The sequence below is a fragment of the Tyto alba genome, unplaced genomic scaffold (assembly GCF_018691265.1).
Source record: "Tyto alba isolate M040663 unplaced genomic scaffold, T.alba_DEE_v4.0 Super-Scaffold_6, whole genome shotgun sequence".
Classification (NCBI taxonomy): Eukaryota; Metazoa; Chordata; class Aves; order Strigiformes; family Tytonidae; genus Tyto; species Tyto alba.
Window position 1 is genome coordinate 20682930 of NW_024881327.1, and position 27988 is coordinate 20710917.

The window sequence follows — 27988 nt, forward strand, 5'->3', positions numbered from 1 at the left end:
GCTGTTATGTCCTCATACTACATATTTTTACATAAAACATACACATACAAAACTGACACTTATAACTTAAGCACAGAGAGCTGAACATGCATGTATATTTCACATATCCATGTATATCCATACATAGAAAACCATGTATGTAAATTTTGTATATGGAATACAAATGCACATAAGCAGACATACTATTAAAATATCTTCCTTAATTTGAGTTCAGCGCCAACTGAAGTAAATTTGTTCATGAAAATTTAAATAAATTTGGGATCTTCTCTGCTTACTAAACAACACATAAGAGTAAAGAAAAATCTCACAGAAGCAGCGTACCTGTGTTCATTTTGACACTGGAGGGTTTGCTATAAAAATCTTCAGATTTCCTGCAGAAAATAAAACGATCTATTAATTTGAACAAGACAAAAATATGTGGTACAAAATGGCAGCAGGACTTCTCGGAGGGGTGGAGAATGACTGTGATACAAATGACAGTCCTATTTTAATACAGCTTTAATTAAATTGGTACTGCTTGTCCTTCCAAAGTTAAAGATGAGCTGTTGCTTCCATTATAAGCTACTCTATTTTCAAGTGCTTAGTATCTCTCTGTTGTAAACATTTGCTCTGGGATAAAAAACTAGTAATTGACTTCTCATCTTGAAACTCTAAACTAAAAATTACTCCCATACAGGAATAGGGAAATATTTTTAAAGACTGCTTATAAGCTTTATTCTCTCCTTTGTGCAAACTGAAAGATATAAAGAGGAGGTCTCCCTTAATATTTTTTTAAGCTGCCAACGTTACCAGGTCTTTTTCAACAGTTTATAAGCAGGAGATATGGCTGTTTCCATCCAGTCATTTAAAGTGTGTCTACAGACAACACTGACTCTCTTAATGTTGCTCACTGTACTGCTATGCACAGAATCAGGGCATGTGTCTTGGTATCCACAGGAATCCATTTCAAAACTCCCCATGGAATCAATAGGTCGGGAATAAAGTCACTATACACCAATGCGCTTTTTAAAGGTAATAATTTACACCAAAATAATGTAAAATGCACGCAAAGGTTGAATCTCTTTATTTAGACATCCCAACTCTATACAGTACTTGCAAACAAACAGTAAAACCCCACAAAACCAACCTACAACTGTAGAGAAAAGCATGACATCCTACAGTAATAGGCAGCTTTAACTTACTGATGGCATGCCACAGGACAAACTGGACCATATTTTCCATCTACTGCCAGTTTATTTTACAACTTTATCTTAGAATCAGGAGCTTTAATACCTCTTTTACTCAGGCTCTTTTAGAGATAAGGAGATAAACACAGAAAATGTTTCCAAAGGCATTCTGCATACTGGCCAATCTCAGCTGTGTTGTTACATATATGCTGTCCACTATACTTTACTGGGTGGGGAGACACACTGGAGGCCAAAATACTGAGGGCTAAAAAAAGTCGTTCTTGCTCTGCATTGTTCCCACATCAAGTTTAGGATAAAACAAAGGGAAAAATCAGAATTTTTAATGTAATGCAGCTTCAAATAATACATTAAAAATATAGACTGCTTGACTATGTTGGAGTAAGGTGGAAGGTATACATGAGGGACCCTTCTTATAATGAGAGACTCAAAATACTAATTAATACAAGTAAACAAAATATTGAAACAGAATTCCAGTCAAACTCAACAGGAACCCTGAATTAATTGTACCTCTGAGGTAATGGGTATATTGCTGTATTCTCTTGTATTCATAATGAGGCCAGATTTTCAACTGCTTGAAAAACTTAGTGTTTTTCAGAAAGTATCTGAACTCTGCTGCTATTATTCAGTCAACTTTGTGGCAAAAAAAGATTCACATTAAACTTTTTGAGCACTATGGAAATAAGTATGTGGCAGTGAATAAAGTTTTATTGCATTCTTTTTAATCTTCAGCTATCAGGAAACTCTGAGAATTTCTAAAAGATCTTTTAAAAATTAAGGGAAGTTCTATTTTATTATTTTTTTGATAAATTATCTTTGACTGAAATTTTGGATTTCTATACCAGCTACAGAATATTCTTAAAGCCTCAAATTCCTACAGTATTTTCAGGCTGCTAGAGGAGACACCATTTTCAAGCCTTCTTTTAGCTTGGAGCTGAATCACTGATGGTACTGCACGCAAGCTACGAAATGCAACGTGATACTTATTTTCAGACCCAACAAGTACAGAACTCTTGGAACACTGCAGAGCCAAAATGATTTCTAGCAGGTGGCCTTGATATATTTACATAAAGTGTGCTTAACTCTTACTTGAGTTTTAACAGACAACACTCAGTTTTAGCACTACAGCTTTGTCCTCCTAAGAGTTTTTCTATCTGAAGAGCTTAGGCTGCATTGCTGACACTCAACAAGGGATTGCATTCAAATCACTAACATTTCCACATTAATCTCATTTTGCTGAATAACAAATTAGTCTTGCATATCTGAAAATTATGCATGTAAATAAGGCACACTCATGCAAACAGTAAACGTTGCATTTAATACTAAAATTATTTGCAGCGCTCTGCTTCTACGAAGTTAAAGTAGCATTCAAATACTTAATGACATTGGCAATACAATCCAAATGAATGCAATTAATTTAGCCATATGCCTGAAAGCATTTTACTCAGCATTGTTTCAAGCAGTCTTTAAGATCCTCACTTCAAGAAGGTAGGGTGGAGTGGGGATGTGAAGAGGAGAGCAAAGGGCTTTGTTTGCTTTGTACTTTTGTTCCTACTTCACTGTTTCCTGAAGATTGTTCTTTGTGAATGGGTTTGCAAGTAGCTCTAATATAGACCCCTGACAGAGGCAAGATGAATGTTCCACTGGAAGCATCAGACACTCTTTACTGCCAAAAAGGATGCCCACGATCAGCTAAGATACTAAGCTCTTAGATAGCTAATACTGCAACAGAAGGAACGCCATTAATTATTGCGCAGACACAAAGCACTACTGGAATGCATGAGTTTGCAAAATCAGAGACTGCTGTTCAGTTACGTAGGTCATGAAGGTTTCCGAATATCATATCTGATCTTAGATGCCTAGGTAAAAGAACACTAAGTTTAACTGCAGCAGTGTGTCTAACTTTTGCAGAGATCCAAGATTAATCTTCATAGCACTCTTCTATAGTTGGCTTCATCTGGCAGAGGTAATGCTGTAGGAAATGAATGGCTGCCCTAATGCACAAAAACCGGGTCTGTCAGGTTGAATACAGCTGCAGTTACCATTGCTACAGTGTCACTAAATACGTAATACATATTGCTGTGTTATTTCTTAATAATGCTACAAAGATTCCCTCAGCTCAGCAATACTTTGCATTGAGCCAGGCTACTGAAAAGACTTGTGGGAACCTCATTAACACCTGCTCTATTTTCTTCAAGAGACCCTGATAGCTAGTTGTGATCACTTCTTCTGTTCCTGATAAGTTCTGAAGTGTGGGGTGCTGCAGAGAGCCATTCTGTCACCCCTTCTGTTCCACATTTATGTGGAGCTATAAAAAGGGTTAGTGAGAAGTCAAGAAAGGTTTCTCCGCCCTCAGTTTATTCATGAATACAAGATGTGTCTTTACTGTTAGAGGTTTCATTCCATTATTGATCAGATGTTAAGAGCACCCACAGCCGTAAGGTAGGAGCTCTAACATTCAATCAAACATCAATAAATGTAGGCAAGTGTTTTGTGGATCAAAGCCTAAATGAGTAGTAACATGCTATTACCTGCTTGCACCTGACTCAGAGAATTAAGTTAATCATAGCTAATAACCATAATCCATAACTACCTCAGGATAAAGACCATCAGAAGTTAGAATATCCTTTCCATGTAAGATTCTGGAAAGAACTGGGAGGTAAAGGAAAAGAGATTTTTTTTTTTTTTTTTTTTTTTGGAAGCACATACATAAACCCCCAAAGTTATCATTACACCTTTATTAATAATTTAATACATTGCAAATTCCTAAATGCCACATGGGAGTATCAGATCAAAGGGATCCAAGCTCATGGATAAAGTTTGGGGTCTTTCTGCCTCCTGCTCTGTAGTCCTGGAGTCTAGACCCCTTTGAAATGCCAAGTGTGCTAGCTTCGTAGCTAACAAGGGGCAGACTCCAGGATGCTAGTTGCCTACTTGCTTATGTGGGTTTTGAAAGGCTCTTGAAGAACACGGCAGTAAGTTACCTTGTCTGAATCAGAGCATACAGACTCTGTTTCAAAACAAGCTGATGGTTTCCACATAGATTGTGTCTGAAAATATTTTTGACCTATTCTACTTAATATAGTCAAGAGTATGAAAGATGTTCAAAGAGAAAATATTTAATATTATAACCCCCTTTCCCCACCAACAGCAGCCCCTACAGTTATATTACATGCATTCTTGGTGCTCAGTACTGTAGGGTAAATTGTGAGTTTGATCGACTTGAACCAACTAAATGATTTCCTCCAAGGTATTCAAGACTATTTTTATAAGATGACAGAGATCAACCAGACAGTGCTAATGGACTCAAGAATTATTCAATAGATTCTAAGTTACCTGTTATTTACCACTTGCCATTTCACACATGATATTATAAAAAGCATAATTAAAATGTAATTTTATGATACAGTATTTATATTAACTTTAAAGCTAATTCTAGTATGTACTCTTTATAGTTACCATCCTTTGTAATGAATTTTACCCCAAGGACCTTCGGTGAGAAGAGCAATTGGCTTACAATACAGAGTGCAGATGGATCAACAGCAGGATGAATGTGTGTGTGATCTGGCTAGAAAATGATAGATTTTCATTGCCTTTGGTAGACAGTAGTGCCCAGATATTTGGAAAGGACAGGAGCTTTCCAGATTTGCATGAGAAGAAGCGTCAGACTTGCATTAATGTTTCACAGTTTGAGCTAGAGACAGTAATCTACTTGAGAAAATATCTGCAAAATTAAGGCGCCAAATCAGTCGGTGATTTTACTCCAAGGATTGTTTATTCAGTCAATTTAAACATGGCAGGTGATCTACAAACACATATTTATTACCAGGCAGGATTCTATATCTTAATTTGCATGTGGTAGTAAATTCTTTTCACCAAAATCATTAAGGCTCTGCAGAACATTCCTGCTCTCATCTCTGCAACAGGCCAATATACTTTATATGCTAACTCATACATTCAGTGGAAGAGGGGAAAAAAAAAATTATGAAGCACTAGTTCTGGAAGATAGTGAAGCAGAGTGTTTTACTTCTCTCCATTTTTAAAATAAAGTGTTTCAGATGTTTAGCTGTAACAGGACGACCAAGGCAATGAGAATGAAATGAGATCTTAATAGACCACAAAAGGCTTAGATTGTGGCAACAGCAACTCACACGAAGAAACAACAGTCCTGTAGGTTCCTTGGGAGCAGAAGTCTCTTTGGCTGAGCCCCTAAGCAGAAGGAAGGCGTATATGTAAATGTATTGTTTGTATGAAAACATCTTTGATGGAGCATGGATAGGTGGTGCTTATAATAAAAAATTGAGAAGGTAGTGAATAAGGTTCCACCATGTTTCAACTTCACTACCATGCAACAACAAGCCTGTACTAAGATACAACCCAGCAAGGCATATGCTAAGCATATGCTTTATGTAGGCCCCACAGACCTATTTCTATGCTTAATGCTAAACATAGGCATAAATACTGTTTGCCCCAGATCACATTACCTCAACCTATAAGGAGTTGAATACTCCAGTTCTAATTAAAGTGTTTTCAGATAGACAAACAAAGAACAAAACACAGGCAGACAACTGCCATCATAGTTTCTATAATTTTAACTTCAAAATTTTGCTTACAGGATTGTGAAGACATCCTCATGTTAAGCGCAGTGTCATCATACATGCGTTACTTATGCACATCATCTGCAAATGTACTGATCAGGTCATTAAGCACGTCTGAATGCACAATGGGATGTCTGAATAATTTGTACATGGCCATAAACTTCTACTGGAATGTAATAGCTAGGTCACATCATAGTCAGCAGCAGTAAGTGCATGATCAGGTAAACCTGTACATACAAAGCTCTGTTTACTGTATCACCTGGGAAGACACAAAATACTAGGAGACATGTTTGTGCTGCAAAGAGCATGAATTGGTTTAACTGACTAGAAGAGGCTGAGGAGATCTGTGTTTGCAGGGATTCTTTTGGAGGTAGGAAGGGGATGGGTAGTTACTCTGCTACAACTGTCAAGAAATTTTAGTTATGAGTGATATTCTTGTAGAAAACAGGTGATTTCTGAGCAGTGTGGAAAGGCAGCAGAACAGACATGGAAGTTGGATTTATGATTTTTGTTGTGTTTGTCAAGTTGTAATTACGAATAAAAACTTGAAGATATTCCTAACTGCCTACAGTATTGCTAACTAACTTAGGTGGATATCTAATTTATGACATATCAGACATATAAGCCTACTTCCTCTAGCAAATACAATAGTAACATTGTTATTTAAGGCACTGGTAAGGTCTTGTCTCGAAAAATCACAAGCAGTTCTAGTTCTCATGAGCAAGAGTTCACAGAGCATCAGGTAGAAGAGAATCATCCATCACAGGAGTCTATGGCTGATCATTCTCTATCAACACATCAAGGGATTGGACATAACTGGAGGAAGTTATGGAACAATGTTGGCACAAGAACTACTATTAACCATTTAATTTATCTTAAATGTAAGTTGAAAACTGTAAGGTAGTTTCTATTCATGATAGTCATTAAAGTCTGGGGCACTTTTACCAGCAGTGCTGTGGTCAAACTTAAGAGCCTGAACTTGACAAGTGTATGTGAAAAACATGTCTGTCTGAAGACAGAGAAATAAATCTGATGATACTGGAACTTCTTTCCAGACTTCGGACTCTTTTCCCAATGACATTTTTCTGAGAATGCTATAAATGCAAGATTAAAAGAAACTAGTATTGTCTCCTCCTTTCCTTATGTTTCTTCATGAAACTGAGAAAATTAAATATCTGATGAGAGAGAAAAAGCAAAGACTACATATTTGTAAACTGAAAGTTTCTTACAGCCGTCTTTGTTATTGCACACAGCATCAGTAGAAAAGGTTCAAACACTTGTATTTTAATTGGTATCATCTTAAAAGCAAGTCTCTCTAGAGAAAAAAAAAAAAGCTTAAAATTTCTTCTGTTGTAGCATGACTTTTACTAGATATGTATTCTTTTGACTAGCTATGTACTGAAAACCAAACTCATCAAACTTCTGCACTTAGTCCTAAATAGGTACTTACTGTCATCTCAAAATACCTCTCAGACACTTCAATATCAGAACATTTTCCTAAAATGTAACTGCAAATATAAGAGGATACCAAGAAAGCTGTTCAAGCTGACAACATTCTGTACATTTTACTGGTTATTTTTACAGCTGCAGAAGGAAGGAGGAGGACAAACTGCTGCTTTTATATTCTGCATGTCCTTAAATCTCTACCACTAGACAAAACTTTATTAGTAATTCCAGTCGTGTTTGTGGTGTTTGTGATTTTTTTTTTTCATTAATTTTATTGATTAAATATAAAGAAAAAAAAAAAAAGTTCCATTAAATGCTGACTGCAATTCACATATCTTACCCTTTTCTCCAGACATCTAATGCCATTTTTAATAATATAAAACTGTAAATTTCTATATCCTTTAGTGGTGGCTATTTCTGTTCCCTGCTTTTGGTTTCCTCCTTTGCTGTTGTTTTACAGGAACTGTGTTTGTTCAAGTTAACTCATTCAGTAGGCTGGAAATGATTTAAGATTACCGTATGAGAGCATGTCACTGAAGTAGATATGCAGTAGATTAGTGTCCGCAGACATAATTACAAAAACCTCTACCTTCAAGAGGCAGTGACTGAAACACATTATGCATCTTGTCAGTCCTGAAAATTTCCCTCGTGGGTAAGTTTAGATATTAGAGGTGCACAAATGAGCCCCTCTCAGACAGCCAGAGCCTGTACAGGAGATGGATGCCCATGGCATTAATTTACATATTACTTCATTTTGGGATGGGTAGCAAGGCAGTTCTGCTCAGACACAGATGCTCAGGAAGAGTTTTCAGCATTTGGAGCCCCAGAAGATAGTGGTGTTCACTGTGCCCCTTAGATTAGCACTCCGGTATACACAACCTTCCCAGTTTTGTCCCTAAGGAACAGGGAACTATGGAGCACTAGCAATACACCAGCTTTCTAGATCACTCTGGAAATAAAGAAACTAGTGACAGGGAAGAAGCCTGATTAGGCACTGTTCATCATTTCACCATGACAAAGTATCTATCTTTTAGGAAATACAATATTTGGCATTGGTACCTAGTATTTACCTGTCAATCTTTAAGATATTCTTTAAAATTTTATCTCACATTTTTATTTCCTAGAAGTTCCAAATATTCTCAGAATATCTAACTATTTCTCCATCTTCCTCAACACATGAACCACAAGTATTATTAGAACTATGTTCCTGTTTAAAATATGTTGTTTGAAGTTTAATTTGGGTTCATTAGCCTTCAGTAACTGCCAACTACATTAGGAACATAAGCAAGTTTTAATTTCATCACTCATTTTCAGGACTTTGCAAATTACTGGTCACCTGAATACTTCCAAGTATTATCAAATTTTGCATGTTTATACAGTATGATAAACAATGTATTCCTGCTCCTTTATACTAGGTTTGCAATATGTACCAATTTGAGACTAAACATGCATAAATCTCCACCTAAACAGAATTCCTTCCAATAGTTGGGGTATTTTTCCATGATTCAATACCACTCACAATAGACTCAGTGGGAATAGTGTTCATTCATGAAAGAAAAATCCTTTTCTGTTTCATTCCACTGGTTTTGTCTTAAATATAAAAATACGCTTCCCTTAACTACAGTTAGGTGATGTTATATCTAGCTGACAGAGTCAACCAATGTGTGGGGTGATATAAGACTCCTTAATATAGTCTTAGCAAGCGTGCTGAAGCAGTAGGATTTGATTTTGGACTTTTAGTAACGTGCTCATAAAGACAAAAAGAATACCTGTAACTTAAAAGATTCACTAAGAAGATATTCACAGGAATATTTTAAACCTTATTATTTTCTAAGACAAAATTTTGACGGGATCACAGAGGGAAACCTTCAGTACCCTACTAAAAACTTAAAACTTTCAGACAATTTTGGCTAATTTTGACAGAGATCATAACAACATCGAAGGTTTACAAGTTCCATGAGGAAATCCCATGGAGAATACAGACCTTATCAATGCCAAATGGGCAATATACCCTAGTGTTATTAGATATATGTGAATTCATACACGAAGGAAAAGTTAGGAGCTGTGTGTGGATAAATGCATATACCTTATGATCTCAGCCACAAAATTTCCTTCCCACCAAAATTTAATTTGCCACATTAGACACCAGGCAATCAACAAACCCAAAAGATTTTTGCTGTCTAAAAAGTTGCAGACCTGAACCCAAGTTTTTCCCATTATGAAAACATACACATTGAGCACTGCATGGATTCTCTGATGCCTGATAGAGTTTGAACTCACAGAACAGCCTTGGTCTGATTCTATTTCAAAGGGTGTGTCAACATGAGCAAGTAGGAGTGACTTTCTACAACAAAAGAGTAGGTGTTGAAGCCTGACATGCACAAAGCGGCTTGACATCAGATCAGTTCTACTCTGGCCCAGCAGTCCAGGTGCCTCACAGTAGAGGAAACATGTCAGGCACCTTCCTTGAGCCCATCTTCCAGTTTAGCTTTTTTGGTGGGTATGCAGATCTACTCTGTGAATCCGCAATGACATGAACCAAAGAGCAATAAGATGGGATGTGATTAGAAGATTTTAGTTCAGATTAAGGAGCACGGTTGTGAAGCAAAAGATAAAGCAGTTTTATTCACTACTGAGCTGAACAGACATAAGGTTTATTCAGTCCCCTGCTCAAGCAACTACTTGTAGCCTTCCAATCTTCTTACTGATATATATCAGACTTCAGTGACATAAAGATCAAGGAACAGTTAAGCTGCACTGTACTTAAATACAAACCAGTAAGACTCATCTGCCTTTTGGAAGACTAAGTTCTTTCAGCTTTTGTTAATAATACTTCGATACCTTGATATCTAAATGACTCAGCATTTAGAAGCTTCAAAGTAAATCAAATGGTATAAACTTCTATCTTCTCTCCCTGTTATAAAGCCTCCCTTATACCATGCTGTTTATCTCATTAACTCTTAGCATTGCTTTGCATAACTGTAGTACCATTAGAGACTTAACGGCTTACAGGAAAGAAGATATTTAGCAGCAGCAGTAATATATGCTCTCAAAGCAAATAAAAACTCCTTATGTACAACACATGAAAAACAGAATAATCAGCTTTGCAAGTTTGCATTTTCATGTTTTGCTGATGCTATATTTTCCCCTTTTCCACAGGGCACAATCACCAATTTTAATTTAAAATAGTTTCACTCCTCCATGTAATACAGATCAAAATAATGCAACTTCTACTGTTTACACCATACTGTCAGCTGGTTTCCTACTTAATGAAGTCCAATGTGTCTCAATGCTATATACAACAAAAAACGCTACAATTCTTCATAATACAAATATCCAAAGAAACGACTACTAATTATTATAATCTGGAGCACAATTAAACTCACGTAATTAAGAACTGTTAATACTAGCTACTTTTATCTGTTAACTGAATTTCAAAATTTCTAGAGATTTGGTTAATTTTTAAAGATTGGATGCTTATTTTCCTCTCTCCTTCTCCCTCTCAATTCTTAATTGCCTACCACCACATCCAAGATTTCTGCTACTGAGCTCAACCTTTACTGATCCTAAAGTCAGAAATACTATAATATTAAAACTCACAAAGGTTAAGCGGAGTGGTGTAGGATCAATTAGGAGAGAAGGCATACAAAAAGGCTCAGTCTTCACAGAAACATGGGAAGAAAAAATTTTTAAATAGGGAAAAAAATGACAGTACTTGACAGAAACAGCTGGGAGGAGAACAAGCAAACACAGGAGAAACCTGAATGATACTGGCTAATATCTGAGGGGCTGACAAATGACTCAAAGGCAAACGTGAATCTACAAAGCAACTTGGAACACACTTAAGAACGTGAAAGAAAAAATAGAATAGCTCTTTTCCACAAGGCTTTCATGTAGTTGCACCTTGAAATATATTGTCAGTTCATTTTATTAAAACATATTGCAGAGATTTCTATTACTGACAGTCAGTTATCTGACAATTTTAATTCCAAAGGTAGACTGTTCTAGCATGCTTGGTTCTGATCATGAAGCAGGAGTCACTGCATAGCCTGGAAAACTTGAGGATCTTGAAAAAAAAAAAAAATCAAGCTTTGAAAGGGAAATGGAATCTTTCCTATACAGCAGGAGGGGGATGATCATTTGATGACTGATGGTCATCAAATCCTTTTGCTGAAAACTACTCATGGGAAAAGGTTCCATCTTCTCAGAATTGTCCAATGATCGACTAAGCAAAAGATCAGAAAAACAAAGGATATTTATGCTCCCATTTGCAGCAAGTTAAGATCTGTTTGTGGAAGGTGTTTCATGAAATGGGTACACTATTAAATCTATTAAATTTATAGCCATTCTCCTGGCTTTAATGCCAATCAAATCTACCTGTACACCTAAAAGAATCAGCAATGGACTTGCTAATTTTTATAAATTCTAACCATTTCTCTGTCATTTTAACTTTTCAGAGACATTTCAAGGACAGAATTGAACTATTTTTTCATTTAGTCTTACATACCCTGAAGCTTCTTTAGGCCAGGTGCCGTATGGTATAGCAGATTATCCTCTGTAATAGGGCATTAACATGTGGTCTCTACACCTGGCTCTGCCACTGATTTTCAACAGATCATTTCACCTTTGTGAGTTCTGCTTTCTCTTACCCTCCCTTTGTCACTTTTGGAGAGGGACTGTCTCTGCTCAGCTGTTTCCACAGTCATACGAGGATGGGATCCCCGTCTCTGCTAAGATGTAGCCCTTCCTCAATGGCTAAAGACTGCTTTGTACTAATATCAATAAACATTGATTCCCTCTATTTTACTTGTTGCCTTCATCTGTTGCTTTTTCATTCAAAGGAAATTTCTGAAGTTTCATTAACCAAACCTGCTCACCCTTTTGATCACTGGATAAATAGCATCTGCTAAGAGCTACTAGCTGCTAAGAGAAGACGTTAACAAGTTGATAATAAAATTGCCGCAAAATTCTACAACCACAAAACTGTGCCAACATTATTGAAATAAAACTTTGTTATAAACAATTATTTTTAAACTACTATTTCCCCTTATTATTTCTATTACAGTTCTTTAGATGAGAATTCATTTAACCATCAGTTATGGTTTCTACTACAGAAATTGTTATCCATATACCATACAACTGTTATTTGTTAGAATTTATAAAGATTGTATTTTCTGCCTGCAAGTAGCGTTCACTTCTGTAAGAGCCAAATTTACAATTACCAGATTTAACTTTAGTAATCAGAGGACTGATTTCCCCTCTCAGTTTTCTCCAGGAATTACAGATAATATATCACTGATAGGGTAAGTTACTAAATCATTTTGTTACATATGTTAATTGCTAATCATACTATTTCATTACCCCTCGTTCAGTTCATGCTTTTTACATGCACCTATCTGAATATATCACTCCGATATCTGATTTTCCAGTGTGGGGATAAAGCATTACTATGTGACTCTCACTCTTGTTATTCTTCCTGCTCTTAAATGAGAAAGAAATCACTCAATGCATTGGTTCAGCATTCCAGACAGTGAAGGTCAGAGACAAGATCATCTTTTATCAACACAAGATTGCCTCTTCTCAGTTCTAACTGCATAATAACAATAGGTTGAATACTATATAATTCTACGAGCCATATCATATATTCCTAATAACTCCAAGAACATTCAAATGGAATTCTCATTCAGTTCAAAGAGGACATAATTGCATTGACCACACACATTCTGCAAAATTAAAAGACCTGTCTCTATGGAATACTTCTAAGTCTTTTTCTGGACCTAGAATAACCCTTGGTATTTCTTAGTGAGAAAATGTGCTCAGGGAAAACACATACATAAAGTGCCTGTACATGTACATACATACCAACATGCCTGTATCTTCCACCTGCAATCTACACATACGTGTAACTTCTAATAATCTGTAATTAAAGACTTTTAACAGTGTAGCACAAAACTTCCGATTGTTTTTAAAAAAACCCCACAATTAATTTGCCTGTATACAGAAAGAATTATGTTCTTCCTGTAAGAAGCTATGCCATGTTTGACCATTATCCACCATGCAGCCACGAACCTTATTTATAACTGCTAATTTTCCTCAAGGTTTGCCTTAAACGTTGATCATTTCAACAAATATGTATGTCAAACAAATTGACTTTGGGTCAGAAAGCCACTGTACCCTCACTGAAGTGACAGACTGAAGATGAAGATTTCAGTAACTTTGGGTAACTGAATTGAAGATACTTCGGGTCCAAGTAGTCAAAATTAATAGTGGTAACCAAACTCTCCCTTCACCGCAACTGTGGGCATGCGTGCTTAGCACTTCCACAGATGAGAGGTTTGTGTCAGGCACGCAGCCAGCACAGAACAAAGTTAGGAATCACCCGAGAGGCGGCTGGGCACCTGTGCAGCGCTGCCCAGCTCCGCCACGCGGTGCCACACAAGCTGCCTGCCAGCCAGGCGCAGGTCGGAGCTTTCTGCACTCCACCACGATAAGGCACAACACCCACTACCACAGGAATGAAGCAGCAGGGGCACAAACCAGGACAAGTATCGAGTCTCTTACTTCATTCCCTACTAGTAACGCAAACTGTGTTAGCAAATGGGAGAAAGATCCTGAAGAGTCTACTGCTGACTCCATTCCTTGCCCAAACCTATGCCTGTATCCCATGAGGGCATCCAGCTTGTGCTCCGAATGTGGCCACAGATTTGCAGAAACAAGTGGATATAAAACTATGGAAGTAAATGTATCTGCACAGAGGGAACAAACTGAAGCAGCAAAGGTAGTTTTAACTGGCATTTCCTACTCGCAGCCTTCACCACAACAATAGAATTCTTTCTTACATCACCTTCTAGATTTTCTTTCCTTCTAAAAGGAATAGGAAATACTGGAGTCTCATTATCTGGCACCATGGGGACACCTGAATCACTTTTCTAGAGTCACCAGACAAACCTCCACCTTTCCAGCTATGGAAGTTAGGCAGCCGCAGTAAGTTTTCAGCTCTCAGCCCCAGATTCCTCCCTAGCCAGTCTTACCTTTGTCTGTTTAACTCACTTAAATCCAGTTTTCCTGCCACTACCCTCCAAACCAAACTCCCCCTTCCCCTTCCCCTGCCAGAAGCAATTTGTCACAGTCTACTGCTCTTATTCCCTCAGTCCTCAAGCCAAGCAGCTTTTTCCTCTGCAAAGATTGGCCTATAGTGTGTCTGAAAGAACAGCAAATGCCATCACCTTATTTTCAGCTTGCTTGAGCATTCATTGCAGTAGCAACTACATGAATAGTCCCACTCATTCCCTATAGTACCCCTGGCACTCAGAAACATTCAAGTACTCAATTCTAATTTTCCGTTCATGTGCATTGGGAATGAATTTTCAGATAGTCTGCTTTTGCCAAATCTCTACTGAGCACCTGCAAACAGATTTTAGTGGCGCACAGTTTTTTTAATGGGAGGTAAAAGTCACATTCCTTAGAAAGCTGTGTTAAAGTTTATGACTGTATTCCACTCACTGAGTCCAAACCTTGCTAAACTATAGGTGACCAGAATTTTTAATATGAACAAAATGATTGAATTGTAGAACCATGACCTCTAGCTTTTGACAAAAAACTTGAAACAAGATATTAAACCAGAAACTGATGAAAGACTTCATTAATAACAGGTACTATCAGTCCACTCCAGCTAGTTTAGAGAGGCTAATAATGAAGTTCTAAATGAAGTCCTTGAATATTTTGAAGTTTTAAGACAAGATTTGTTTTATCAGTATCATGGTATGTTGGCTGTTTTGCTTTCTAAACCATGTAATGAAATTTTGCCAGGGGTACATCCCCAGGAGTGCTGATGCCAACAGGAATCATTGATTGAATGTGTTTAGTACTGGTCCCAAATGAAATGTTACTTCAAGGTTATCAGATTAGTTTAAATGTACCTGCAGCAGCCACAGTTCTAACACCACCACAAGTGCTATTCATGGCTCATTGTTCTGTTCTGTAAGCATCACTCAACTAATTCATGGAGTGCTAACACATGAGATGGTATCTGTTTCATGAAAATGTGTAGATCAGTTACATGCCTTGCTGCAATACCAGCCATTCAACCTCATCAAATGAAGTGTGAATAACACAAAGAGGATAGATAACATAATGGAGCATGACAGAATATTTTCCATCATGAATTACCCCTCAGTTTACTTAATATAATTATTAAAAGTATGTCCTCAGCTTAATCTGGTGTATGTAATATTTTAATGCTGGTTTTACAGCATTAAGTTTTATTTATTTATTTATTTATAGTTGGCGACAGTAAGTGCCTTTCTCTTAGCAGATGTTCTCAGCTCCTACACAATTATAGATTTGAATCTACAGTCACCTACCATACAGTGCACTGCAGTGTGTCATTTTAAAAGCCACTGTTACTTGCTCATTAAATTCCTCTACTACATAGAGCACAACTGATTTCAACAGTATGCCAAGCCAAACTCATGTGACAAGGAGACACGCTTCAACTTCAACACATGAATTTCACATGAATGTGTACAAGCTAACATGGTGGCACATTGATTTTGTTTAGGAATGTTCAGAAAAAGAAAATATCATTAAGGTAAATGATATTTCATGATTTTAATTAATACATTGGTTGTTAAGTGGCATAACAAGTTACAGTAATTTTTCCTCCAATGAGCTATTTCAAATACTTTGAAAAATGGAAATTTAACTGCAAACAAATCTCACTATCAACAAACTAGAGAGACTGAGAAAGGTAAGACTGTTAGGTTTCTGTTGCTTTCGTCCCCAACTGTATGAAAATCAGAGATTTTAAAGAGCATTCAGAACTTCCTTATACTGGTCAGTGATGGGAACAGTATTTGCTTCAATACTGTCATGGTAGCCTGCCACCTCCTCCTTTTAGCTTAGCCATATGAAGAAGCATGTCAGGAAGAAGAGTTGTGGTGCTCTGGCAGCTCTTGGGTTTGCACCGCTGCTTTCTGGGGTGCTCCTCAGCACTTGTAAATCACAAAGGCTCTCATGCTGAAGCAGCAGCCCAGCCATCCTCACAACAGAGTACAGCACCTTTAGAGTTACCATTTCCAGATTTTTCTGTAGACAGAAGAGTAATGCCAAGATTCACAGAGGTAACTAGTAAATTTGTAATTATCTTGTAAATGGTGGTCCTATACAGGAGATTAGTACATTTTTAAACATCCTTTAAAAGTCATGGGGCTATAGACATGAAAATATGGTAATTGTGGAACTCATCAATAAGTTCTCCTCCTGTTTTTTAATTATATTTATATTTAATAGTCTGGCTTACGGCATCATTATTTAAAACTTTGTTATTTCACAATCATTCAATTCCAAAACTACATTTTTGAACTTTGTGTTTAAAAAGGCATAAATATTCACATGAAACAATAAGACAGAACTGTATGGCAGATGGATGGAGAAGTAAGCTTCTCCTTTCTTAAAGGACCAAACCAATCACTCAACATTTAAAGGACCAACATCAAATTCCTTAGATCTGATTTAAAGTGATTTAAGTTATTGATATTTCAACTGACCTTTCTGAAGGAAATGGAAGAGTCTAAAACCACACTGTAATTACATTTAAAAATACATCTTTTTCCTCCAGTAAAGAAATTATGCTAACTAGTCTTGAAGTTTCCTGAGGTCATGAAATGGCTATCTGTGAAAAGCTGTCAAATTCATAAAGTTAATGAACCAAAAACATAATTGCTTCTTCATTCCTTACAGCACTGTGGGTGCTGCTTATTAAACACAGCATACAAGAATCCAGAAGCCTTAAAAAAAAAAAAAAAAGAATTTTTAAAATATAAAAAGCTATTTTAATATCTCCATAAATCCATCACCTTACAGTTGGTCGCAGGTGATGCAAATACTTCATATGGATATCAGCAACAGTTGAGTTAGTAAGATGTTCTTTCCCACATTTAAATGAAATTGAATCAGAGCACTTCCAATCAAAAAATGAGCTAATTCTGAAAGTCCATGCATAAGCAAAGCACAGTATGTAGGAATCAATTTGCTTTTGAAAGGAAATTTTTGACCAAGACAGATATATGGTCTGATTTCTTTCTCAATTAATTAAAAATTAACTGTTCTACTTCTTCAGAAACTAACAGTTTTAGAGAATAAATGACCTGTATTATCACTGACGCATGTCTTGTCATTTCTTCTTATTCCACACTTGCTGAAAATCTTTATTTCCCTTCTTTCAGTGCTATAATCCTTTTCATACTCAGTTTTCAACAATGCCTCTAACCCCACTCTGCCTCACTTTTCTGACATTTTACCCTCTTTTCTGAAGACTGATCTCAGGCAATTTCTCTCCTCTCCACTTGCTCTAAGTGACATCAATAGCACGAATTCAGCAGTTCCTAAATAAAGTCCCTTCATCTGAAAGATATGGCTGTGAACATCTCTACTTTCTGGTATTTTGGCTATAATTTAATCATATTCTGCCCTATGCCCTGGAAGCCTCCCTCTCTTACTCAAAACCTCTTTCTTAAGCATACCTCTGTTGCTAAAAAATGGACATTTTTTCTTTGTAAGATTATTGCTAATGAACACTACGTGTATCTCTCTTCTAAACTTGATGAGGTCAGAATTATCATCCAAAACCCATGTTTTGTATAAAAATGCTGTTTCATAGAAAAATTATTGTAAAAACCAGTAACAATTCTGGAAAATGGTTTTGTGCATAAGTTGCAAAACTGTTTAATGGTTCTGTTTTGACTTATTTTGCAAAATTACATTATTTCTAGGCTAGTTTAAGCTTTTATTTAGAAATAAGTTAGTAAATTTTCTCAGAAGAGCAACACAAACCAAGTGTTTGAAAAAATTATTTTAATTTGGTCTTTCCATTTGCAGAAATTTGACACTGACATTTAGGTTTTGATTTGCTTCGGAAGTAAGGAAGACTTTGTGTAATTTCAAAACAATTCCTGTAAAGCAAGGTAACAATTTCCCATGCGACTCCAACTCAGGTCTGTAGCTTTGCCCTATGATTCACCTCAATTTAAGTACTGATACAGCAACAGTACCTTGCCTTCAAGCATTTTTAATATAGCATTAGTTACCTTGAAGAAACCACGAGTCAAACACCAGATATAAGTGAAGATAAGCTTTATATTTTCCTCTGACTCACTTCAGCTCTATAGCTTTTATTTATAATAACTTCTACCTCCTTGAAACCAGCTGCTTCAGATTGTGGGGGGTTTTATGTTCATACTTAATTTTTAAAGACCTTCTACCCTGCTTCCACCCGTGGTATGTCATTTTGAGTTCGGTATATTTTCATATAGCACAGTAATCTATTTTAACTCATTAGTTGCCTGGGGAACTATGCATTTTTCTAATTCATTTGTAAGTGTCTGCCACACTGTCTTTCAGCGTAATTATTTTACTATTTCTTACTAAAGAGACATCTGTGCTCACTACAGAATAATGCAAACCTGGCTGTCTCAACAAAACCACTACAATGAAAGACAGTATAACAGATAAATAATTCTTGCTAGAAATTTTTATATCGCACGGTAAACCAATGCTAATACTACAAACCAATGAGTATCTTGAAAATCAACACCGTCACTCTGAACTAAAAAGGGAAAAAACATAAGAGGGGAATACATGCATTCTTGGTTTGCTTTGACACCTGCCTAGTTTGATCCATTAGTCATACTGTAAATGCTAACAACACTGCTGCATAAAATTTTTACTGTGGTGTAAAGACTCAGTATTTGAAAACACTAATTCCATCTTAAAGACATTAAAATGTGCACCAGATTAAAGAGAATAATACTTCCATTTTTTGCAATTGTTCAAAAACTTACTATGGTGGTAAAGAAGTATACTGTACAACCAAATATATATTGTCAAACTTTTGCGTTATACATATTTTATGTACTAAATTGGAGCACAGATCAGCAAAAATGTGAAAAGTGGGTAGAAACTGAACAGAGGATAATACTTTGTTTCAAATTCACATAAACTATAAATAAGTACACATTTGAAAATTAAACCATCAACAGCTATTACAAATGACTGTCCAGACAGAAAACCTGCTACGAGAGGCTTCTAAGCTACTGGTAGTTGGAGGTTCAGTGGAAATACTGGTAAAAGGACCACTTCAACCCTGTCTTACACCTACCTGAAACACTCGCTCCCAGACAAAGTATGTGGTCAAATGGAATTGATCCAAAGCACAAGCATTCTTGCTTTGCATACATTGATGCTTGTTTGGAGTTAAATCCTACACCTTCCTTCCAATGAAAATGATGGAAAAGTTTGCATTTCCATTTCATCCTTCAGCATTCTAGGATGGATGTTATCACTGCAGTGATAACAGATGATATATATGTTCTTATGTTTTTATTGGGGGTGGGGGAAGAGATGACTGTGGAATTCATACTAAGTTCTCAAGTCTTTGTCAGTGGTCTCCTTCTTTGTCTTTTCATTTTAAACTTCTGTTGATCCTAGGTGAAATACAGCTGCAGGACAAATCCCCTTAACAGACTAAAAGGATCATGCATATTGAATACACACATTGCCCTTGAAAAGATGCAGCAGAGAATCTGAGAAATTTAGGGTTCTCTCTTTTGTAATAAATAAATTAAGGCAACAACCAAGACTACCTAGAACCTATGATAATTGGAAGCAGGCATGCTCAAGAATGACTGATTCATAAAATGCTCTGTGAACTTACTGTACAACCTGAGCTTTCACAAAATGAACCAGGCAATCAATTAAAAAAAAAAAAAGGGCACAAAATCAAGTTTTACATAAATTTTTTTTAGTGAAAACAGTCTTTATGTAAACAAATCCTTCTCCTTCCTAATGCTAGTATTTATTTAGCATCAGTTCAAGATGTTTGGATTTATTATTCATTCTCCCAGTAAGAAAACCTGCAATTCTCAAACAAAAGTCACATTCAGGAACACTCCATTACTAGACACTGTAGTGGATGTGGTTAGATCCTTTGCGGCTGCCTAAGGAAAGCTATAAGCTGGAACTGAGCTCTAGTGCAGGACTGCTCCATACTGTCTTCAGGTGAGTGACATCAGCATAAACAAAAAGTAGAGTGGAAGATAAAGCCTTACAAATATATCAGCAGTTAATTATTAACTAAGGCTCTGCTGTCCAAAAACCACTGAATTTTTATGAAGTGCATAAACTCTGAAACAGCAAATGTTTCTGAATAGTAAGCGAACCAGAACTGTTCACTTAATGATTATCTGCTCCCTTGTGCCCTTGGCATTCCTATTTTTTATTGAATATCCTATTGTTTCTCACTGCCTCGGTGCTGCTTGGAAAATACAATTTATCCATCCACTCCATCCAGCATCTTAAGAGAATGGGTGGTTTGCTTCAGTTCAGCAGATTTTAGAAGTACTGATACCAAATGAAGCTATGACCTAGTTTCATGAACAAGACAGACACAAATATGTACCTTAGTAATATCCTTCACCACAATTAAGTGGCTGTACAAAGCTGCTATTATATACCCCATATTTCTAGTGAATATTATCAAAACCTCTTCTAAATACACCTACACTTGGACACAAACTGCCCTTGCAAGCATAATTTCTTAATTTCCATAAGCATATAGAACTAAATACTGCATGTAAGATTCCTCCAAGGAGAAACCTTGCACTCAGTGTAAGTGTACAGCACCAAGTTCTCTAACTTTTCTGCTAAAAAGGGAAACTGTGCTTAAACTTGGTGGCCTCAAAGTTTTTGCACAATAGTAGCGTATCAGCCTCATTTAAATGCTGCCCAATCAATGCTTAAATGAATTAAGAGTAAAAAGCGAGTCACATGAGTTTATGTCTATTTGAATAACATTAGCAATAAGGAGTCTACCCCAAACTAAAATGAACCACTTTCTCTAACACTTCTTTAATTTTTTCTGTTTGTCCTCCAGTCACAGCTCTTTTCTCTATCTTGTAGACTTAGAAATAGTGAAGAATGCAAATACTTCCTGCTATTTCCTCAGCTGTTATAAACCAGCGCAGTTCAACTGAGGTCAATGGTGCCCCTTTAATCTAGTTTAAGATCCAACCTCTTAATCATTTCACGTTTATTTTAAAAATGTTTCAGAGAAAAAAGCCCTGTGTAAATAAACATTACATGATACATAATTTCTTTCACCACTTATCACACGGAACATGACACAGGCTTTCTTGTTTTTTAATTTAAGCCTTAAGAGACTATGGAAATACAAACTACTCCTATACATTAATAAGTCACCTACAAGTAGCCACTGAACTACACGGCTACACTTAACCTTCTTGGGTACTTCACAATTTGTGGCGGTCTGTCAACATAAATGGAGAACAACATACATTGTTGCATTACCATGCAGCAAATGGAAAATGACAGAATAATTATTATGATACAGAAGTTCTACATTTCTGCCTACAGAAAGCAGATACAGAATGTATGTGCGATATTTTCAATGCTGTCATACGAGGATTTGCTTGTAGAAGCACCACAAAGCAGATGCAAGCTGTTCAGTGGCTCTAAAATAATTTTGGGGTTTTGTCATTTCAGATAATTCACAACTTTAGTTTGTGACAAATACACTTATAACAAGGGACCAGCATTTATCTTAAAATCTCATACACAGAGCATGTTCAGTGATTTAATACAAGCTCTATATTAACTTTTATGCAAGTCTTGAAAGTATCACCTTATTATGAAATTCAAGTGACCTGTAACAAAAACGCTGCAACTATTAACCACTATCAGAAAGCAATTTTGTCACCTTTTTTTCCTATGCGTCAATTAAGTTTTCAGTATAGTTTACAAGAGTAAAATACATTATACATATCAATGATTATCAAATACATGCAAACTTCTTATACTGGTTTAATCTCTTCCTGTTACAGAAGTACTGTTTCCATACAACCAAGTGTATCTAATGGCTTCCTGACTTCACAACACGAATGCAGTCCAATTCAGAGGCAAAGCATTTTCATTTGTTCTATGTCAAAGCAGCAAAACCTACCACTCCTTTTTTCCCACTAATTACAGAATTCCACAACTAAAGGTTTATATTCTAAAAGAGCAAATGATGCTGTTTTTAACTGAATGCAGTGAGCACAATTGTAGGAATAGGTACTTGAATCACATGAGCAAGGCTCCTGCATTGCTGTGCTCCACTGAACCACCTGTACTTCTAATATACAAATTCACGCCTTTTAAGAGCTACCCATTATCAGCATACCTATAAATCTGAACCAGGTCCTGAGGACTTCACTGGTAAAAACATTATTTTACTGAAGTAACACAGATTGATCTTATTGCCTGTTATATAAACTTCACCACATACACAACTAAACGCACTTCTTTTTTTTTTCCAAGCTTTGTTCCAAGACATGGGAAGATGAAGACACCACCCCCCCATTGATCTCAATCTCTGTATGTAAGAATTTCTGCACTATAATATGAGCTAATAAGCTATTTAAGAAAGTTGCTATGTTGAAAAACCTTTCAACATCTACCAAGCTAGAGGAACTCGAAGAAACTTGAGATGTATAGTCACAGAAAAGCAGTTCTACTTTTGTCAAAACGACTTCTGAAAGTCTGTTATAAAAAAGAATGCACCGCCGGACTTTGAGTTTGTAATTCATCCCCAGTGGTGAGCAGGTTATCAAACCTCTTGTTGCTTTCTCCAAGAACAGTAGGCTAGGTGAATATAAGCATAAGTTATAGTGAATAGCCACACTCCAATGCCTCTTGGCTAATTATGTTTAGCAACTATTTCATTTCGCACAGTTTTGCATTTATGACTCATACACGAAGAGGACAGGCATTAACACTGACAAGTCATGCTGTTTTCAGCCACTACCGTTTGGCTGCTGTAGGACATTTTGCAAGCCTCTGTGACACACAGAGCAGATTTCCTTGAAGTACGACAGCAGGAAACAAATCTGGGTGTAGCTGGACAAGCACTCATTGTTTGGGGCTTCCACTGGATGCAGAGTTAGCAAGTCGTTCAGAGGTCAGAGCTGCCACAGTGTCCCGCTAGCCGAGCAGTGCTACTCTATTGCGTGCTTGATTCATCTTTGGAACTCTTGTAGCTGTTTCCAGGCAGACAGACAATGGATGTGTTTAATAACAGAGAAGGCAGACAGTGGTTTTATAAGAGTCATTTTCTCTGCACTGCTTTTGATAAGACCTTTTAAAAGGCGTTTGAGAGGAGCCTGGAAAATCCTTCCCAGGGGAAAAAGGTGGTAAAATTTTGAGACAGGAACTAACTCAGTAGCCACAAGGGACAATGTGGAGCACATGTTAATGAAATTTTAACTGTATTAGTTTAGACTGCTAAGGCTTCCTTCAACTAAATAACTTATAAAGGAACTCAAACTAAATTAACCATCTGATTTTAGGTACTAGACCGCACCTCTGGGTACCTGGACCCATTTCTTGACATGAGAACAAAGAATCAATATGAACTCTGGCAAAATGTAATTTTGTTAAATACAGGAAACAAAATATTCTGTCAAGAAAAAAATGCTTCCCAGAAATTTTGTATTGAACTTCCTGGAATTTCATGTACATTTGCTGCAAAAAGACAGGTCACAAGTCTTATGTTTGGCTCTTTATTAGAAAAAAAATAAGCATTCCTTGAAACTAAGTGCAGCTGTTTTATTATGGGTCATTGGGCACCTTGGCAACAGTACCAAACAAATTCAAGTTCATGGAGGTCACCAGACTTGGGAATTTGCTGTTATAGTGGAGGGACCCCTCAAATGCTGGAGGAATAGGCTGATAGGAAACTCGTGAAATTCAACAAACACAAAGTCTTGCACCAAGGATGGAGTAACTCCATGCAGCACATACAGTCTGGGGAGCTGCTCTGCAAAACAGGATCCATGAGCCCTGGTGGACATTAAGCTGCATGTAAGTTGTCTGCATGCCTTTAGAACAATGAGGGCTATCTGCATATGAGTTACACTAGCAGAAGCATCACAAGCAGGTCAAGGGAAATGGTTACTTCCCTCATATCATGTACTGCTGAAGCCACACCTGCAGTGCTCCACTGAATTTTGACCACCCCAGTACTAGATGGATACTGCAAAGATGGAGTGAGTCCAGAAGAGCCTGGACTAGCAGGCCTAGGACGTGGAGCATACCAGACATGCAGAAAGGCTGAGGGAGCTGTGGATGTTCAGCCGGAAAAGAGAAAGTCCAGGGGTTCTAGCCTCTGTCTCCAATCACTTAAAGAAGAGCTACAGAGAACACAAGAACCAGATTTCTTCTTGGAAAGGTCAGTGAAAGGACAAGGGACAACAGGCATGTTGCAACAAAGGGGATTATGAATCTTGTACTTTGAAAAGTGAGCTTCACAAGAGTAGTCAAGCACTGAAATGGGTCCAGCCATGCAGTCTCCATCCTCAGGGATAAAGCTGAGCCACACAAAGTCTTCTGCAACCTGATCTAACTTCAAATTAGCCGTGCTTTATGCAGGAGATTGGACTACATGATCTCCAGAAGTACCACATGACCTCATTTATGCTATGATTGCTGTGATTCTCTTCATGGTTGTAGTGAAATACACTACTACTGTTGAGTATTTCACTTTTTATTTATTTTAAGACATGGAGTCCAAACAATTTAATCTTCTTAAATACACAGAAGGAAACCTGTTAACAGTACAATAGTGAAGTATTTTTATTGTTATTCTTACCTCATTTTTAGATGCATGATTATAAGAATATGAGCAAGTATCCTAAGTATATAGGTCAGTTTCAACTATACTTCAGCTCTCTTCACAGAGAAAAACTTTCTGAAATAAACTTCTATTTCACCAGCCATTAAGTGAACTTAACTGGCATCTTCTGAGTAGTGTTTTGAAATCATGAGGCTAAGGGAGATCACCAATGAGACATATTAATAGAAGTTACAGGTTGGGCCTGCAGCCACATTTTAACTCTTCTGCACATTCTACCTTTGTTCTTTGGAAATACAGGCAGGCAGCCTGTCTGAACTCAGGAGGTTCCAGAGTTTCAGATATGAATAACACTACTCCACACATGAAGAGAAAATATGTAGTGTTAAAAACAAGGGTGGTACTTTTGCTTTGCATTAAAAAAAAAAAAAAAAAAAGACTGCAGGAGAGGAGGAAATGGCATAAAATGACCTTGACTATCTTACCAAGAAAATGGCAGAAATAAATGAGCTTGGGAAGAAGAACAGATTTAGCCATTCCCTACAGTGCAACCTGAACAACTGCATTGTATATCATCAGTAGAGTAAGAATGAACACTGCAGAGATAAGGGAGAATTGCATTTTCTGTAGCTCAGCATTAGAATGTAACTCCCACATTTCATCTGCAACAAACTGTACTGGGATCTGTTTACAGTGTGTTGACACAAAATTTTAATATGCACAAGATCATTTTGGTACAAGCTTCAGTCTACTGTAGGTAAGATGGTGATTTTTTTTTTTTTTTTCAGAGCTGTTTTTGCATTAGCCAACAAGAGTTTCTACAGTGATGTCCATGAAAGATCATGAAGCAAAGGACTCAAAAATCTGTGATTACAGACTGTCTTTTTGATAAATGATTACTGGACTCTGCCACCATATACAAACCTACTTGGACCAATCTGAGCATTATAGGAATTTCAGTATTCCAGCCTTCCTGACAGAAAGGTTATACAGAAATATCCAGGCAGAGTAAATTCAGTAAGATTCCCATTCTCCCTTGTAAGGGTACATTGGTCATACTTACACATTGGCAAATATCTTTTGAGACTCACGTTCAACAGCTATACCTAATTATTACCTGCCAAAGTTACCACATCAAGTAAGCAGCTCGCAGTGCAAGTAGTAACACAGAAAGGCAAACGGTTGGGGATAGAACAGTTGTCTTAGCTATCTTTTCACTACACACCTTAACTGGGCATTTGTGTTGAAAGGAGCTTGGTTGGTTTTTGACAGTGACTATTTTCTCAGTTTCTTAATATAAGTAGCAAAAAACCCCCAACCACCCACAAATTGGTAGCTGAAAACAGATACAAGGCTTGAGTCAAGGCAAAACATGACTAAAACACAGGTCTGAAGTTGTTCCCTTCATTTCAGTAAAGACATCTAAAGCACTTATTAACTACAAACCTAATTTTGTCTTGTTTTTAAAAGAGACCATTAAGCCTGGTTTTTTTTTGTTTTTTGTTTTTTTTTTTTGGGGGGGGGGGGGGGGGTTGGAGGGAAGGGGAGCAGGGAGGAGATGGAAAGGGGCAGGACAGGAAATCACATCTTTTCAATCTGCTAGAACAATGCTCCAGTTAAGATTAAGGGAAGACTAAACACATCACAGGTTATTACATACATTTGAAAGCAGCAAATACAGAAATAGGTAGTATAACTATTCTCCCTTTTTCTCAGTAGAATTGTCAAATGCTTTCCTCTACCCACCAGCTGGGATCAGTTTGCTCATCAATGTCTGATCTAATTTTTTTTCTTTTTGATGGGACCTATTTGCTGCCATATGTTCAGCCTTTACATTTGCATTCTTTTGTTGTGACTAAGGTTATTTCTTTCCTAAGAGAGAGAGAAATTAACATCCAAAGGCCCTACCAAATCTTCCTGACATCTCTATTTTCACATCTATACCTAGATATCTAAAAATTATTAGAAGAGCCAGCTATTGCAAGGAACTATATTCCAAGATGTAAAAATTATACATATGTATATTAATTTGCTTCTTATGACTTAAGGGTTACTCAAGTACCTTCCTAGGGTTTTCCAGAGCTCATGATCATTGACATAAATGGCAGCTGGAAGGATAGGCACTTTTGGAACATTGCACTGTGTGCCTGTCTGCAGCTTTAGCTAATTACATCTCTTGTGCATTTATAGCATTCAGAATAAACATTTATGAAATCTCAAATATACCACAGGAAACTATCAGCAATTCTCTGAAGCTTTATTCTGTTCTTGGTCTGTCTTCTGAACTGATCTCCCTAACAAGTGCAAAATCATACTTGACACACATTCAGGGCTGTGCATGTGGCAAGAATCATAAGCTTTCAGCCATTCCCTGTGCAAGCATCAGGACTTCTAAAGTCCAGAGACTGTCTTTTTGATTCCCCAAGCCCAGCCCAAGAGGAGCTGTACTATGACCGTACGTTGCTCTTCTGGTACTGGCCGGAGATGGGAGAACCACATAACTTTGCTAGGTCCAACCTGCAACAACTGTTTGGCTGAGAACCCATACAGCACCACATCACATGTATTTTGTTCTTCTCTTCCAGTCTTTGTGAAGCAAGTTTAGTTTCCATCCTACAATTCTGCTGAACGTACTTTGCGATCCATTGTTGTTCCTCTGTCTGGAGGTTCTTTTTCCATCACAAAATAAAAGCTACTATTTCAGTAAGCATGCTGCACACTCAGCAGAAAGGCAATATAAAGAGCCAAAGCATATTTCACACAATTCTTTCCAACGTCTCTCTTCTTCCTGGTATTATCATGTGCTGCCATTACCATCTCACAATCATGTAAGGCTTATAACAAAACATTTTCATCTGTGCATACTATCCTTCTCTCATTCCCTTTATAACTAGGCTACAACTAAATCTCTACATCTCCTCATTATGCTGACAGAATAGAATATTATTTCAATGTAGCCTGTATCCCCTACACAGAACCCCTGTGACTTTCCTAAAATTCTGTATACTACTTTTAGGTCCTGTCTAAATTTCATTGTAATAGTACTCAAGTAATCACTCCTTTGGTTGCTCTCCAAT

At 37.0% G+C, this 27988-nt stretch overlaps 1 protein-coding gene across 11 annotated transcripts in view; it reads right to left on the reverse strand.

The window, feature by feature from the left end:
* Nucleotides 1-27988, reverse strand: part of SORBS2 (sorbin and SH3 domain containing 2) — a 167096-nt gene that overhangs the window by 85423 nt on the left and 53685 nt on the right. For 10 of the 11 annotated variants that reach the window (XM_042807626.1, XM_042807622.1, XM_042807628.1 and 7 more), the window contains one exon: nt 322-371. The exons of the other annotated variant lie outside the window; for it this stretch is intronic. In XM_042807626.1, the coding sequence (XP_042663560.1) occupies nt 322-331 (10 nt within the window). In that variant the 5' untranslated portion in view covers nt 332-371. The remainder of the gene's footprint in view (nt 1-321; nt 372-27988) is intronic. 11 annotated transcript variants of the gene reach the window in all.